This window comes from Dicentrarchus labrax, unplaced genomic scaffold (assembly GCF_905237075.1).
Source record: "Dicentrarchus labrax unplaced genomic scaffold, dlabrax2021, whole genome shotgun sequence".
In the NCBI taxonomy this organism is placed as follows: domain Eukaryota; kingdom Metazoa; phylum Chordata; class Actinopteri; family Moronidae; genus Dicentrarchus; species Dicentrarchus labrax.
In genome coordinates, this window is record NW_026136705.1 from 14,527,283 (window position 1) to 14,545,240 (window position 17,958).

At 40.3% G+C, this 17,958-nt stretch overlaps 2 protein-coding genes across 2 annotated transcripts; one reads left to right on the plus strand and one right to left on the minus strand.

Annotated features, from left to right (window-relative positions):
- Positions 1-13: 13 nt before the first annotated feature.
- Positions 14-4,776, minus strand: LOC127363663 (SLAIN motif-containing protein-like). Its single transcript, XM_051400413.1, has 7 exons — positions 3,766-4,776; positions 3,522-3,658; positions 3,301-3,420; positions 3,011-3,109; positions 2,618-2,914; positions 2,345-2,473; positions 14-2,214 (listed from the first exon to the last, which is right to left on the minus strand). The coding sequence occupies exons 1-7, from the start codon at positions 4,176-4,178 to the stop codon at positions 1,985-1,987; spliced, it is 1,425 nt and encodes a 474-aa protein (XP_051256373.1). The 5' UTR covers positions 4,179-4,776; the 3' UTR covers positions 14-1,984.
- A 707-nt stretch (positions 4,777-5,483) lies between these two features.
- Positions 5,484-17,072, plus strand: slc6a7 (solute carrier family 6 member 7). The gene is made up of 14 exons (XM_051400412.1): positions 5,484-6,091; positions 8,289-8,526; positions 9,037-9,168; positions 9,909-10,119; positions 11,411-11,549; positions 11,727-11,861; positions 11,968-12,071; positions 12,155-12,279; positions 12,833-12,945; positions 13,040-13,177; positions 13,282-13,381; positions 13,534-13,652; positions 14,771-14,944; positions 15,104-17,072. The coding sequence occupies exons 1-14, from the start codon at positions 6,026-6,028 to the stop codon at positions 15,272-15,274; spliced, it is 1,965 nt and encodes a 654-aa protein (XP_051256372.1). The 5' UTR covers positions 5,484-6,025; the 3' UTR covers positions 15,275-17,072.
- Positions 17,073-17,958: the final 886 nt, after the last annotated feature.

Consider the following 17,958-nt stretch of genomic DNA (forward strand, 5'->3'; position numbering starts at 1 on the left):
TCAAAGACAGGGTCGTGGTATTATGCATGTGGACTCTTATATAGTGGGACACTTATAATGGAATGCAGCCATTGATGTTATTAGTTACACCTGTGCTTTTATTGAAAGCTCAAACTTGAAGCTTGTGCTGATTATTTCATCACTTTCTTATTAACTTGTAGTAAACAGTTTTTTCTACAAGTAAACAAGTGGAAGATATAATCAGTACTAATCAGCATGAAGAAGACAGTTTTGTTGATATTTCTTCTCAGTGTTTTTCTCAGTTATAAGTAGTAATATGTTTTATGGAGAATATCTAGAGTTCAGTCATAAACATTATGAACAGTAGTAGGTACTCCAAACTGTACTCATTATACAGTCTATTAAATGTCTCCAAAATATTCTGGACTGACTACATGTTAGTATTTTTTGTGAAATGAGAGGTAACAAACACGTATAATCTGAACTTGTATGACCCACTCCGATTTCTTTACCAGTTCACCATGATAAGCATTTGCACATTGGCTTTGTTCCTTAAACATTGAATTTGTGCTGCGTTTAAAGTGTGTCAATGGATCCCATTCAGGCACAAAAAGCAGACAGCAGATCAAAGAGGGCCGACTTGATAGATTTGCTATGAATGAAAGAAACCACAGCAGTGTAAACAGCAGCTGGAACACAATAAGAGAAATGTACCTTTATGAGAGAGGTCATGACATCTACTAGATCTTTGCTTTATGTAAACATCTAAAAGCGTTTCCCGTTAAATAGTCATCAAAGTTCATCAGATATAAATTGCAATAATAATTTGTTACTGATATGTCTTTTCACAAAAAGTTAAATAATCTTTGAAGTTCATCTATATATATATATATATATATATATATATATATACATCTATTCCTCTTTCATTTAAAATCCAAAACCTATAGGTTGAATTGCTGGACAACTTCACTGTAAAGTCCATTCTCAGTTTATGTGCAAATTACACTTTTGCAATAGAATTTTGGACCAGGATTGGCTTCCAAACTATGCTCGTAGACCAACCCCTTAAAATCCCACTTTCAATGAGCACAGAGAAACTTTCCACTTTCAGCAGATGAATGTGAAAACATCCTTCTAGTGTCAAACTCTGCACAGACATCATTCTGCACAGTGAGGCTGGGTGAGTTTGGGGAAACAGCTGAAACTGCGGTGCATTGGTTGAGTAAGACTACATCATGTCACCAGAGTAACAACATCAGTAAGATGTAGCCCCCTCATCAAAGTAGTGAATGACATTGAAAAGGTTTTAAGAAGAAACCGCTCAGAAACCACAACACTACTTCTTGGTAAGAAGTACAAAAGCACGCTTCCTATTATACAGAGGTCACCTGCACACTTCCTGTTGTGACAGCTCTGCAGAAAACTGCCTGTTCTACAATCAGCAGCAATAAAGTGAAGTCTGACTGAATTCAATCAGCAGTGAAATCTCACATTGTGCCAAAACCTCTATCCAAGCATATACTGTAATGTTTAATGTGTTAGTGGTTTTGCAGCATGCAGCACAGAGCATACTTTTTCACTTTCATTATTATTTTAAGAGTATCTCAGATGGGTGAATGTATCCACATAACACCATAAGATCATCTAACATTTCTACATTCTTATACCTTTTGGCAAAAGTCCACATTATTCAGGTTTTTACAGTCGGATTTCACCGCACAGGATGTCTCTGTAATGTAAAGCCCTCCAGGATGCTTCTGGCTTACAACAGTGCCAGCTACACATTCTGCTGTCTTTGTCTACAGTCTGTTGCAGATGAAGATGACTCATGTCCTACTTCACACTGACACAGTACATACATTATCTTCAGCCACAGCAACATGCCATGTTATAAAGAATTCTAATACAGACATTCATTCCTTCACAATCTGAAGCTTTCAGGCAACCGTACAAGCAAATTACTTCAAGATATGACATAGACTTTTTTGATGTTTTGTAGATATGCCACCGGTGACACCTTTCACCTTTGAGTGGAGGGCACATTTCTGGCCCAAGCTACAGAGGTCGACCTATCAGGTGAGGCAAAAACGCGTCCATGAACAGACAGGTATCCCTTAGCAGAGTGAGGGATCCTGCAGGGACTGACAGACTGAGACCTCTGAAGTCTCTTCACGGCGGCCGTCCGGTCTGAGGATTCTCTCACTGAGTGCAACAAGCCGTTGGAATTCATGGATGTCGCAGATGATACACCTGAGAAACAATTATTTTTTTTTATAGCTATAACTGTTCTGTCTTGTCTGTCTATGTTTCAGTGATGTACTGTATCTGCATTTATATTGTTGGTATTTTCTTTTTGTTATATGAGAAAACAGATCCAAACCTGAGGGGGGGTAAGGGATTTGGGAGTCAGCAGGTTGATAGTCCTCAGTGTCTAAACTTCGGCTGTTCCTAACAGCCTGGAGGGAGCGGAGGCTCGTCCGCAGAGGTGACCTGGTTCTGCCTGGTGATGCTGCAAAACACATCAGAGTTCTGGTTCACACACACACTTTCAACTGCGCAAAGTTCCCGCCCAACAAGGCCTCTGATAATGCAATGGGTTGTTAATGAAAATAGTATAAAAAATGTCTAGAAAACCTGTGCGTGCTCTGTGTACCTTGATTCTGAGCAAGTTTAAGCAGCTTGAACTGGGTGACCTGCTGGTGAAGTCGAGCCAGTTTTGGACTTTGGCAGCCTTTAGCTACTGATGTTGGTGCCTGGCAAGAGAAAGAGCTCAGTGACGACAGACCAGGCTGCCAACAAGAGGAAGACGACGCCCCAGTTTTATTTCCTGCAGTGAAGTCATCAATATTATTAACAGTGTGGTTAAAGTAAGATGGAGACATCGCCGATGGCTCAAGGCCTCTCCTAGGTGAAGCAGTAGTAGGTGTGGAGACGTAGTCCTGTCTTAAACCTGAAAAACATGGACCAAAGTTATCACAATCCAGCTTTCACTGAGCATGCAGAGTATGTACAGTAGCTCATTAAACACACTCTTTGATATACTCACTGGCTTCCTGTATACGAGCCATAATGTGGACATCTGTCATGTCCTGCAGTCTGTAGCTTGTGGTTATGGAGTCATGGGAGATGCTCATCTCACTGGTATCTGCAGATTAATAGATGCAAAATGTGTATTCAAAATATATGATATTAAAGACAGCTGGATGAAGATAAGGGTCATCTATGTGTAATATGTGTCTACATGTTTATTAATGATTTTGTTTCAGTGTTGACGAGTTTTGAACTGTATCTCAGGGTACTTTGTCTAAAAGGGAAAAAATCTCATTATTATATTACCTAAACTGTTGGAGGTACTGTGTGTTGTGCCGCCAAATGTTTTGTCCATAAAGGAGCCCACTGAAACATTGCCAGTACGATAGGAAACTGCAGGACGTCTGTAGAGGTGACTGCTTGATCCTGAGAATACAGAGTTGGTATAAGATAAACCAAAACCAACCACCAATACAAGATACAAAAATATTTGCAGGACAATGAGTGAGTCTGTGCTGCTCGCTCACTTTGATCCAGCCTATTTATCAGTGAACGACACGCCGCCTCCGTCTCAGGACTGGGGTTATCCAGGACGCGTCGACACCATCCAAGAGCAGATTCACTTCTCCCCACAAACTCCTGCTTCTTTGGAGACTCATACAACCTGTCAGGATTACTCCATTCATCAATAACACATCCCACATTTATGATTGTTCCACCTTTACTAGAATCAGACTGGACCACAAGTCTCAGAGGTCTGATGACACCTACCAGTTCTCTTCATCCTGCACATCGTCATCTACATCAAGGAGCTCTACCAGGTCCAAAGCAGACTCTTCATCCTGTGAATCTTCACTGTCCCAAGGGTCTTTTTCACAGTCATAGTTGTACAACATCCCATCCATGGCAACGCAGGGCAAGGGTGAATTACACCCTGACTTCAAACTATCTAGTCTCATTCTCGCATCCATGGCAAATGACCGATTGTTACGACTCTTGACTCTTGCTTGTTCGTTGTCCGACCAGATGCTGCAGTATGGATCTGCGTTGTCCTCCAGCCTCACAGGGCTGCTTTTCAACTTACTGCAGAGAAGATGATGGTTTGCACTTGTGTCAAACTCCACTGGTGGCTGATTGCAAAAAAAACTTCTCCAATCGCTCTTCAGTTGGTCTTGCAGCTCCATTTTTTCAGTGAAATCCTCGAAAACCTTCTCACTTCTTCAAGCTCTTGTGTAGTTAGGTTTAATTCCAGCTTCCCCCCTCCATCAGGACGATGTGGCCAAACCAGAATCTGACAAAACTGGGCTAAATCTTCATTTTAAAACACTCCTTAAAGTTCCAGTTCAGGTGATTTTGCTCTGCACAAACAGCAACTGTGTAGCTTCACTATACCATCTACTGACCCACATTTGTTGAGTAGGGCTGTTAAGTATAGACACTCAACAGATTGGATGGATTTAGAGAAGCATCAAGAGCTTATGTGGATTAAAGAGTCCCTGAGTTGCAACTAAGGACAAAAAAAAGCCACTCAACATCACACCATTGACACTAATATGGATAATGCATCTGTTTATGTTAATTTTGCTTTGCTGTTTGCTTCTTTGGTTCTCATATTGCAGAATGTACCTGACATCACATCTGAGGAAGTAGCACTGAGAAGTGTGGTCACTACTTCCCCCTCTCTCTCTCACATACACAGGCAGATTACACACAATTTACAGCTTCCCTTACAGCCACGTGAAACCTTAAATCTACCTCCTTTCTCGCCCAGTCCCCTGAGATCAAGAGCTACTTTAACAGCCAGTGACAAAAGTAAGGTGTTTAAACCATTTAATATTTTAAATTATGTTATTTTGAATTTATTGAGCTACTAACGGACCAAAAGGATTAAATCAACTGCATTTATTGTATTATAGCATGCAAAACTGTGAAGCAGCTGGAGAATGCTGAGCCTTTATTAAGTCCGTATATGTTCCAAGTCTGGTCTTTTACACAGAGATGGATATTTGTCTATTTCTCTTAGATCTTCAGTACAAGATCAATATAATAACCTAATTTATTTATATACATTGTGGAATTTTCTGAATTATATAGAATAGAATAACTAAATAAAATTATGAACATTTAAATTATAAATAAATAAAAAGTAGGCTAGTCAATTTATTGATTAATAATTAGAGTTAGCATGTCCTGGCTGGCTAGCATGTTAGCAGTTAACTCACTATCTAACCGTAGTTCATTTATCTGACACTTTCTGGTGTGACCAGACCAAACTGGCAAGAAAGACCAGAATATTTCCTCAAATGTGAAAACAGGACCACATTTACCCTTTCATATGTTCCCAGAGTCCTCTAAGCTCCTGAACTCCCTAACCCCAGAACAGGGGGACACAGGGCCCTTGGTCATGTTCCCATATGTGCTATGGGAGTCAGAGGACCCTGGAAACATTATAAAACTATTCCTCTGAAAGAAGAAACAGAAATAGAGTTTCAGAAAGAATGTCACACTATTGTTGAAGTATGAACAACTTTAACCTCAAAGCACAAGTGTTGTTCCCCAGTTTCCTAACTTGCAGTTTGCACTTTTTGAGGCGACACAAAACATTAAACTTGATATTCTTTTCAAAATAAAATGAATCATTTTGAAAAAAGAAAGGAGAAAATAAAGCTTTTATTTACTAATAACTTGGCCACCCCCGGTATCTATGTCGACTCACTCGCCCCTCCCAAAACAACCTTACATCAACCCTAAACAAAGCAGGTGAGGAGGAGGAGGTGTCTTCTCCTCCTCCGTGTGTGCTCCGCACTTGCGCCCTGCCTCCCTGCCCTTCACCTCGCCGCCCACCGGGCCTGGTTTCCTCATCGTCATCGCTGATGTCTCCCTGCTGTGTCACACTCGGTCGACCGAACTCGCCACTGAAACTACAGCAGCAACTTGGTGTGCTTAAAAAGAGGACTTTAACCGAGTGAAAAAATGTGGATTTACGAGAGACAGATAAACCAGTGAAGCTCCACCTGTGCCGGGCGGGGAAATGCAGGACGAAAGCGGCAAAGCGGCACTGGGGAGCCCCGCTGGAGCCAGTGCGCCCACCGCGCAGGTAGGAGCAGGGATTTTTGTTTGTTTTCACCGCTGTGTCCACAACAACCCAGTCATATGTGTGGCTTTGAGACAAGAGTGTAAGAGCAATGTGGGAGCTCTCTAGGAGCGTTTTAATTTCACCTTCCTGGGCTCCCAGAGGTGTACCGGCCCTGGCAGGACAGGTAAAATATTTTTAGATGAAGCAGTCTAACCTGTCTGTCCACATTGCTCTCACCTCTCTCGGCTTCAGCTTCACCAGCAGGCAGTAGAGATAAAGGCTGAACCCAACAGATGTGTTTGCCCAGACATTTCTCAAGTTTTTTTTTTTTTTTTTTTTCTACACCACAGACACAGATGTTGCTTTTAGTTATTCAACATTATTAAAGGCCGGTTGGCTGTAAAATGATTTGGGTTTAACTTTGTGCCATTCACATGCTGCCCTTTTGTTCACATTTAGCTCTGTTTACACCACAGTTATTTAACTAGTTATAGAAAGTGAAAGGACTTGCTTATTTAGATCTGAAGCAGTCAGTTGATGGTGAGCAAAGTAATCACCAGCAATATGTTGATTGATTGTTGCATCATTTGTCAAGCAGAAATACCAAACATTGCTTTCATTTCTAGCTTTTTTTGTGTGTGTGTGGATTTGCTGGATTTGTTGATATAAAAACAAGTCTGTATTATATGTTTATGTGGTTTAGGTTTCATGTCTTCTGCACTGCTGTTATCTTGGCCCAGATATGTTTAATATCAATGGAGCTCTTGTCTGGTTAAGTCAAGTTATAAATATATGATTTATTTACAAATGATCTTTAACCAGATGATAATGAATGAAGCTCTTTTAGCACAGTCTTTGATGAGTTCCCTGAACACAACTACTACTGTGTCCTACTTTGACGTCTCTATGCCTCCATATGTTAACACATGAACATATATTCTCTTCGTACATGTAAAACTTGGGATACCAGAATCACAGAATAACTGATGAATTTACTGTATTTATCTTCAAACACAAACAATGACAGTAACCAAACATAAAGCAGAAGCAATGCAGTTATCAGACTTCCTCTCTGTGACCTGACATGAGAAAACAGTTCCTCTCATGTTCAGCGATGGATGGCTTGCAGGAAGGAGGGGAAGTTGCTTGGTTTTAACACCTCATGAGTTACATAGACAGAATGGGTAAACCGTACGCATGTTTTATAGTGGAAATAAAAGACCACGTAAAGTACCTCTGAGCAAATGTTTAGTCTTTTTATTTACTTAAACAATAATGAATTATTAAAATATTGATTACTTTTCTGTTGTTTGACTAACTGAATAATCGACTATCAGCACTTTTCTTTAGGGGTGTGAGAAAATATCGATACATTTGAGTATTGTAGTGTTTTGTTTTGATAGTTTTGATTCTGTGTTTAAACCCCCTAACACCGAGATTACAGTGTTCTGTATGTAAACTACTATGATGGTGCATGTTACAGTGACTCTGATGAATACAAATCCAGATCAAACTGTTCTGGTTGCATACAAAAGTAAACTTTTTGTTAAAGATGCACAGTTATCATCCAATAATGGAACATTTTTATTATTCGGAATTATTGGGATAATTAAGTTACAGATGATAAACGGTCCATAATAGTAATTATTTATTTTGAAGTCTTGTGCAAAACATTTCATAGCCTTAATGTTCTATGAAAGTATGTGTGAAGATTTGAAGAGTCAGAGCTGTTATTTGTTGTTAGTGATATATAGATTTATATAGATTTATAGTGACGTCAGTTGTTTGTTAGGTCAGAGCGTTGGAATATTTAATCATCCATCTTTGCTCACGACGTCTCAGCCTTTTCTTCAAGTGTGTAAAAACTACAGGTTATTAGGATATTAGGATATTGTGCATCCATACATTTTTTAATACTAAATTTGAATGCATCTGCCGGTGTGTTATTTATACTATGGCTCTTTTTTCTAAAATTAGATTATCTTAAAATTGCACATATCACCTTGCTTACAGTGTCGCATTATATTGAATCACAACCCCTGTATCATGATACGTATTGCCAATAAACAGTCCTACTATTCTATATAATCCACTGACAACTTGACTACCTTGTCATGAGGAAGCAAAATAAATTGGTCGGTTCCAGATTTGCAGTCATGTATGTATTACTGTACGTCTCTTATTTCACTGTTAAAAAAGTGTTTTTATTTTTTTCTAGAATTCAGTACATTTGAACGGGCACACTGTCACTAAAAATGGCCACAACCCGACAGCTACGCCTGCACCACAGCCACAGTTTGAATCCCAAGCCTCGAGTCCTGCACCCACTCCGACCCCAGTCATCCCAAGGGAGCAGTGGGGAGGGAAGTACGAGTTCCTGCTCTCCTGTATTGGATACTGCGTGGGACTGGGGAACGTGTGGCGTTTCCCCTACCTTTGTTATCGCAATGGAGGAGGTGAGCAGTCTTCAAGCATGTTCACTGCCCTCTTAAGTCTCAAATGCTTTAAATGCCTGGGTGTATGTCTGTAATGATTTGTTACACCAATTTGGACAAGAGGCACTCTTTGCCCTGCCCATGGGTGTGCACTGCCTTCCTAATCATGCTGGCTTATTTTGCACACTGTCCGGAGCTCTCCATGGCAGCCTTCGTTACTGGGAGCTAGAACACAAAGCATTTGCTAATCCTTTAAGTAGAGACAGAGTTTTCCTTGATTACACACCAGACATGAAGTCTTTCTAACCCAGCTGCTAGTGATATGCATCTTGAAATCAAACATCAAACATGTTGGAGCTTGACTAAGAGTAAAGCAGAATTACATCCGTCTGTAAAGCTGCCACATAGACAGAAGTTGTATAAGTTACCCTGCCTCTACAGACTGTCTGTCTGCACAGAACAAGTCATTGCATTGGATTTGTCCCCCCAGCACCACATTTCCTCAAGCTCTTTCTCTCTCTAACTTCACAGGTGTGTTTCTCATCCCCTACTTCATAATGCTGTTTTTTACGGGTGTTCCACTCTTCCTCATGGAGCTGAGTTTAGGCCAGTATGGAGCAGCGGGCCCTATCACTGTGTGGAAATGCTGTCCTCTGCTCAAAGGTAAAGACCTCGCTGTATTGTGATCTTTAGCCCAGTAATTACACAATTACACACACTGTAATTCAGTGATACAAGTTTGAAACCTTTCAGAGATAATTATGTCTGTGTTGGGACGTAATGTGGGCTGATACTTAATTCTAATTAGCTGTACAGTGTTAAATAGTATAAAAATATCTGATCGCACTTCTATGTAAAATCTTCTGGAATCTTGAGCATCCAATTTGAACCATATGTATTGATCTGACTAAGCAGGATCTCAAGCTGACACCAAGACGGCCTGCTTCACCAGTCAGTCAGCATTATGGTCCAGGAAAATAACTGCCTGACTCAGTTTGCCACCTCACTACACAACGTCATGTGGCTAACCCTGAAAATTCCTGAGAGCTTGGCAACTCAGTTGCTAAATATACACATCTGACAAAGAAACCTGAACCAAAAATAGGTCATCAAAAGAAGGTTTTATTACAAGCCTAGTTTATTTCAAACTGGAAATACCAGCAGCAGGTTGGCAGGCTGAATTAAGAGCGTTGAGATAGAGCTCCATCAAGTGTTACAAAAGGAAACAGACACTCTAAGGTGTTGATTAAATATATGTATTTTGTTTCAATTACCGCTTTATAGGCAGTCCATAGCTACATGTATATAAAAAATATTCAACTGATGTCTTATACAGTATCCTTACACAAGACCCTGTATATCCTGTTTTTCTGAGATACTTATAGCCGTGTTTCTTCCTGTAGGTATTGGCATTGGGATGCTGTGTGTGTCCACGCTGGTGTGTCTCTATTATAACGTCATTATAGCATGGACGTTTTACTACCTGGGCAGCTCTTTCCAGAGCCCGCTGCCCTGGTCCTGTGAAGCTATAGCCAATGCAGGTCTCTGTGGTAATGGCACTACTGGCAATGGCTCCATTAATAAAGCCCTCAGCCCCACAGAGATTTTCTGGAAGTAAGTATTTTATGCAATCATTTACCTCTCTTATATGTATCTTTGCACATTTATACAGGCTGTTTGGGAATAAATGACCCAGTGTTTCATTACCATAGACCTCTTTAGACTGTCAGTTATCTACTGTATATCTCCATTCAACTTCATCATGTCATACAAGTGTTATTTTATAATATGTATGATATGTCCACTCCTTTTTGACAGACTTGTAAATGGCTTTGGCTGCACACACTCAATATTCAATTTGTTTAAACAATAATTGTTCAACAAACACAAGTATTGTTCACAATGCCTGGACACTTCAAACTGGTTAAACCTTTTCAGCTAATATGACTAAAGACTTTGCGGTAACACCTTATATGATGCCTCGAAATATAATACATTGAACTGTGTAACACATGCATGATTATGATGTTGTAAGGCGTTATGACTCTGATGACCGCTTACTGTCTTCTTCAAGTAAAAGTAAAGGGGTATTGATATACAGCAAACAAACCAAAGGGCTCAAACTGAGGCAACATATAACATCTAGGTCAGGCTGTTTGTTCACCCTATCACCAGAGCATGCTCTGAAACAGGCATGGCATTCAGAGGCATTGAGAGGCCATTTCTCTATTGAACTCTGCCCCCTCCCCTCGAGGAATTTTCCCATCCCTACTTCCCACTGCTTACTAACGTGCCCAGCACCCAGTATGTATAGTTGTTGCTTAGCAGTCTAACTAATTTGTTAATTTATCCCATGTGTTTTAAATGAGATATGTTTGAATGTGTGCAGTGCTCAGACAATCAGAGCACTGTATTCTTAACACTTTATAACCATTCATGCAAAATGGATAAAGCACTTATAAATATCTGCAATACTTAAGTAAAGTATTATGATTATATGTGTCATGCCCTTTGACTGATTATACATTGTATTTTACATTATACTGTATTATACATTATGAAGGTTTATAGCAACTCCTATAATAAATTATGCATGTCTTATAACACATTATACAAATACATTATAGATATAAGCTTCATAGAAAATGTTCCCAATTCTTCTTCTACATATTCTTCTAGTGCTGCTCTCTTGTAGCACTCATGGAGTATTTTATTTATAGATATATATATATATATATATATATATATATAATGATAAGGATTTCTAATACTGAAGAAAATATTTGAACACCTTGTTTTTATTTAGTCAATTAATTCATAGTAGGTGTGACAGTAAGTGTGACAGTAGGTGTGGTAAGATGTGTGCTGTTTTTACATGTCTGTGTTTGACTTGTGTGTCTTGTAGTGAGCGTGTGCTGGGTGTAGTACACAGTGAGGGCCTTCACAATCCGGGCCCTGTCCGGTGGCCCCTGGCCCTGTGCCTCCTGGCTGCCTGGATTGTCATTTTCCTGTGTATGCTCAAGGGCATCCGCAGCTCTGGCAAGGTGAATCGAGACAATATTGTTATTGTCATATCCCACAAAACACACACACACACGCACACACACACACGCACACGCACACACACACACACACACACACACACACACACACACACACATACACACAATCCCACCCTCTGCTGCTGACCTAACGTTTTTCTGTGCTGTCTGTGTTTTCAGGTGGTTTATGTAACCGCTACCTTCCCATACTTTGTGCTCATTGTTTTGATCATCAGAGGTGCTACACTGGAGGGCTCTCTTCAGGGCGTTGCTTTCTACCTCACACCAGACTGGAGTCGATTAGCTAATGCACAGGTACTTCTGGTGGTAGACTGGTGAGGCTGAGGAGTCTGTGAACACAATGCTTTGTTGCTGCTTTCATTTCATTCATTAACGCATATTTCTCTCTGACACATTGCAGGTGTGGAATGACGCAGCCTCGCAGATCTTCTACTCCTTAGGTATTGGAGTCGGTGGGCTGCTTTCTATGGCCTCTTACAATAAGTTTGACAACAACGTCATCCGGTGAGTTTGTGCTCTGCTGTATCGTCCGCTGTTGTCGCAGCCATGACAGGTTCAGATTTTAATCGTGGTTCTTTTGTTTTCAGGGACACTTTGATTATCACCACAGGAAACTGCACCACCAGCTTCTTCGCGGGGTTTGCTATATTCTCAATCCTGGGTCACATGGCATGGAAGAAGGGAGTGCCTGTTGGAGAGGTGGCAGATACAGGTAGGTAGAGACTGAAAATGGTATTAATGGCATATGTGGTATTTTTGTATCATTCTTCATTCTTTAAAATATTAACTTATAGATATAAAATAGGCTCTGTTTGTTCGTGGGACATGACCTCTATTACAGAGCAGTTAGATAGTAATTTTTAATGTCACCAGCTTCTTTGAACAACGCAATTATTTAAAGGTCCAGTGTGTAGGATTTTGTGGCATCTAGCGATTTAGTTGCAGAATGCACCCCCCTTCCAAATACGATGGAGAAAATACGGTGGCTGTGAACGACCCTATCTAGAGCCCGTGTTTGGTTTGTCTGTTCTTGGCTGCTGTAGAAGCCTCCATGGAAGGCGACTGGCCATGTTTCTACAGTAACCCATAACAGACAAAACAAACACTCTCCTTCATGCTTGGAATGTGAAGGTTGAAGCAAAAGGGTTGCAATCTGTAGCTACACTGCTCGATGCCACTTTAAATTAATACTGTATATTATGTTGAACTTCCATACTATCCAGATGTTGCCATCTTGAACTTGATGAATAATTTTTTCCCTTCAGGTCCTGGGTTGGCCTTCGTTGCTTACCCAGAGGCCCTTGCTCTGCTGCCAGGCTCTGTGTTCTGGTCCATTATGTTCTTCCTCATGCTCTTTATGCTGGGTATCGATACACTGGTAAGGCCGCACACACCACACGAAGATATGAGCAGAAATAAACATGCACGTGTCTGCCTCCATGTTTGATACCTTCTGCTCTGCGGCTTCACAGTTTGGCAACATGGAGGGCATCACTACAGCCGTGCTGGATGAGTTCCCACAGCTCCGAACAAACACGCTGCACAAGTCCTTGTTCTTGGGCGCTCTGTGTTTCTGCTTCTATCTGATGGGTCTCCTGTTAGTGACTGATGTGAGTTTTTAGCGGACTGTAGCGAGCGAGGAATGTGGCTGCAAAATGCATGTTCTCTGTGATCATGTGACTCACGTTTTCCCATGCCGTCTGTGTCTTCATAGGGTGGGATTTACTGGTTCACTCTCATTGACTCCTTCAGCACTAGTTTCGGCCTCATCATCATCACCCTCTTCATGTGCATTGGCATCTCCTTCTTCTATGGTAGTCCATCCCACACCCCTAACCTTCACATCAGACTCCTCTAACACTACATCATTCCATTTTGTTGTTCATTGAACACATGTTCAATGTTGATGTTATCTTGCTTGTTCTAGGGTTCTTAATATGCCTCTCCTAATGAACTTTTCCATTAGGAGTCAATCAGTTTTGTCAAGACATTCTTGATATGATCTGCCACTGCCCTCCCTGGTGCGGCAAAGTGCTGCTTTACTTCAAAGCATGCTGGGTTTTCTGCACTCCGTTTCTTCTGCTGGTGAGTGAACACATCAGCATTAATGTTGATATTTGTTGTTAGTAGACGCAGGTACAATAAGACATCAGCATTGGTTGTCCATCATTAGTATGACAGATGTGTTTCAGAATTTTCTTTATATAATAATAACTTGCATGAAAGCAGCTGGCTTGTTGTCTTATCTGAAATCTTTTCTAAAATCCAAATGCACTGAAATGTTCACTTTTCGGTACAGTGAGGGTGGAGAACAGCATATTGATCAGGTGTAATGGATTTTTAAATGGTCTTACGGTCGTACTCTTAATCTGTTTTGGAGGCAGAAATTAATTCACGGATCACTGATTAATGACCTTTTGGTTCTTTGCAATTCTAACTTTTAATTCACAAAGCAAGTTTGTTTTTAAAACCTCTTCAAATCACTGGTTGGATAAAAGTCATTACCTCAAACTAAGAAATGGCTAGCTTGTTTGTTTGGGAGGGAATAAGGAACTTTACTTTTCAGTATTCCTTTGAGTTTAGAAGCAAAACATTAAGAATCAATAATAATATTATTTTGCCAAATTGAGAATTATGACCTTCACTACTGCTGAAATATTGCTGAGCTAAAGCTCATATTATAGCGTTACAGTATTGTTGCACAATCCATGTTACGTCACTCCCTCTATTATTTCTGCCTCTCCTGTCACCTGAAGCAGAATTACCCTTTACAGTAAGGCTGATTCATACAGAAACGGCCATTTGATGCCACCTTTTATTGTAATGTATTGTTGCACTTGCAGTCAAATGGTAATTTGATGAGGGGTGAAACACTGCGCTGTCCTAGTGAGTTAAAAATATTGCGTCAAATGGTTGAACAGTTTATCATAAACAAGAACAAAGTATGATAACTCAGTTACCAACAGATACAAAAGTTCCACCACGGAAGCTAAAATACCATCACTGCTGTGAAATGTATCTAGCTGAGCTGAAATCTTAACAACCACAGCTGTAAATAATTCAAGAGGAGAAACTGACATTCAATCTGAGCTCCCCCTGTAACATTTCTCTGCTGGCCTCACTCTTCTTCTGTTGCCATTGTGGGCTTATTGTTTGAATAAAGTTCCTCTGTTCACCCCGTGCCTTTCTCCTTGCGGCTGTAGTTCATCCTGACCTACATCTTCATTGAGATGTACAACACTCCACTCCACTACGGGGCCTATGTGTATCCACGGTGGGGCAAAGCGCTGGGCGTGTGTATAGGCGCAACCTGCTGTCTACAGATCCTCATCTGGGCCATTGTGGCCATCAGCAAGGAAACCGGAACACTGAAAGACGTTAGTGTCACCATTATGTCATTCTATCACTGTGAGGTCCTGTTACACCTCTGCCACAGTCTCACTAACTGTACAGCTCAAACAGATTGTCACTGATGTACCTGTTCCAATATATGACACTGCTAGATGACTGTTTGTTTCTGTTTGGTTTTTTTGCAGCGTTTCCAGAAATCGATTCGACCTCTGAATTCCTGGAGGGTGAACAACTTGAACAGCGCCGCGAGGGTGGAGGAGCGAATGGAGCCCGAGAGAGTGGATGCTCCATTCACTGTCACGCTCACAGACATGGACTTTACTGCGATGACCTGGGAGGCGGGAAGCGAGGCGTGATGGCACAGAGAGAGAGCGGTGACGAACAAACTATGTGTCGAGAGACGGAGGAATTTATTATTATGTTATTCGCCCCAGCTAGGCTCTGGTGGCCATGTTTGAACAGACTGTGTGTCCTGCAGGGCAGTGTGTATTAATTGCTTTATTTATACTATTATGTATGTTTCCCATTGTTTTTTTAAAACTTTTTTTTATGTTGTGTAGCATATAAGGTTACAGCTGTAAAGATTGGATCATCTACATCTTAGATGGCATAGTAAACCTCTACCGGGACTTTTGGATGATGATTATCTTGCAGCGTATCTGCTGATCTTATTTATTATCACAGTAGCATAGTATAATTCATTCTCACTGACAGTGGTTCACAGCGGCAGAGGGACCAGATTTCGTTTATCGTGTACAAAGAGGAGGGACTAAAAAAAGTGCTGTGACTCTCGACCGTTACCTTCAACAACCACTGGTGGACTCAGAGAGGTGACCACAAGTCATCAGCCTGCCAGACTAAATGGTGCTGAGGACGCAGCCGCACCGAGGAATACTTTTAATCCATTTTACCTTTTTAAAATGAATAATCGCTAAAAGATATTGCTAAAATAAATGAGTTAAAAAAGCAACTTGCCAAATAAACTATAAAGTACTGTTCATGTGTCCGTATGATAGTAGACAGTCAAAGGTCTTGTCTGCATTTCAAATTGCTTTCCTGCAGGAAATGTAGCCATCACTCCTTGTGAACACTGTTGTTCAGACTACATCGATATTTACAACTAGAGACTATACTCTTATTTATTGTACGCAGGCTTTTAAGTGGTACTTCTAAATGTTTGGAGTTATCCTTTGTTATATTTAGAAAGAGGGTGTTAGGAGTCAGTGGCTATCTAAACACATGTAGGTTTTTTTATTTTTACTGGAACTTGGCTTTGACAGTCCTTCATTGTTGATCTCCCCCTCTGCTATTGATTATCAGAAAGCCCACTGTATTGATTGTACTGTATGTCATCGGTTAAATGTATTCTCTGGAACGGCACTCATCCATTGACTGTATTGTTACACTGAGGACGTGATTATTGCCATGGTTTCAATCTTGGTAACATTTTTACAACTTTCTGAGGGCATGAATGTTACTCTGATTTAAGCAACTCAAAATCAGTTGTTTAAATGTTATTTATTGACAGATTGGCCATACTGCATAGTTTTTACTAGACCCATTGATGTTAATGATGATGGGAAATAAAGGAAAGAATCTCACCCAGACGAGACAGCTGACTTGGACACACGGGTCACATGAATGTCTTATTTATCTCTTCAAGTGGCCGACTGAAATAGACGTTCAGATAACCTGATAAATAACATTTGTTAACAATACTAGTTGCTCTTTTTTCTGACGGTTTAATATTAAATGTGTAAAGACTTAATCTGGGCTCTTATTTCAGGCTGTTGACTCAAAAACAGTTTTCAAGGACATACAGTGTGTGCTCCCTGTTGTGTCCTGTTACATATAAGTAGATGATGACAGATAAAAGAAACCCGCCAGATCTGCAGTGTCTGCATTCGTAACCCTTTCAGTCACATGAAATTTAAAATTTTGTGTGTATCTATAATAGGGGTCATTGTTTTCTTTCAAATCATCTTTCAAGCAGGGTCACTTCTCCTTTTGATTAAGGACATTTTATTATCCTTTGTTTTAGGATTGTATATCGTCATGAATTGCCTCTAATGTTTTGCCTTTGTACACCTTGTTGCCATTCTCTTGTATATTACAGTGCGTAATGATTAAATATTCTCATTGTCCTCAACTTAACACATAACCATTCATTCCTTTTTGTTGCAACTTATTGGATATTTTTCTTTCATAGATCTCTGATTAGACTATTTAAAACTGTGAGATGAGTGTGTATATAGGCATAGTAGTTTAATTTAACTTAATTGTCAGAGTTCCCTTTGAAACAATAAACATATGGTGATCATAACAGTGATGTGGTGGCCTGCTACTAACCATGTTCAATGAGGACAAATACATCCAGCATACACAGGAATAATAGGGAATTACATTTTAAATGGAGGCAACAAAGAGTCTGTTTTGACCATGACCCTGAATGTCTCAAACCTTGCAGTCATTTGAAATAACAATTTGTGAATGTTACCACAAGAGGGCAATGTTTGCCCTTCAGAGTGCAGGACAGGTACATTGAATCCATGGTCGCTACAACATGTACAACATGTATACAACTGTATAATGTGAAAGAGAACATTTTAAAGTTATTTAAAGAGAAATGATCACAGGCTATGTGACAATACTGGGTGTTTTCTTAATGTGACAACGTAAAGAAACAAACAAACAAACACACACAAGGTAAACAAAGTGAAATGAGAGGGAATAACATTAGATTAGCTGAAATGATGAGTCGTCCTCTTTCCGTCTTCAGCTCTAGGGCCCGTTTCAGAAAGCAGGTTTAACAAACTCTGAGTTAAAACCTTAATTCTAGGTTGACCAACTCTGAGCTGTCAAACTCTGAGTTTTCGGTTTCAGAACAGGTGATAACACTTAGTTCAATCAACTCTGAGTCAAGGTAACCCTGAGTGAAGCTCGTGCATGAGGATATAAAAAGCCCTCATCAATGGAACACAAATAACATGATTCACCATGGCAACAAGTGACAAAAAGCCTCGATCCTCCTAATTCTCCC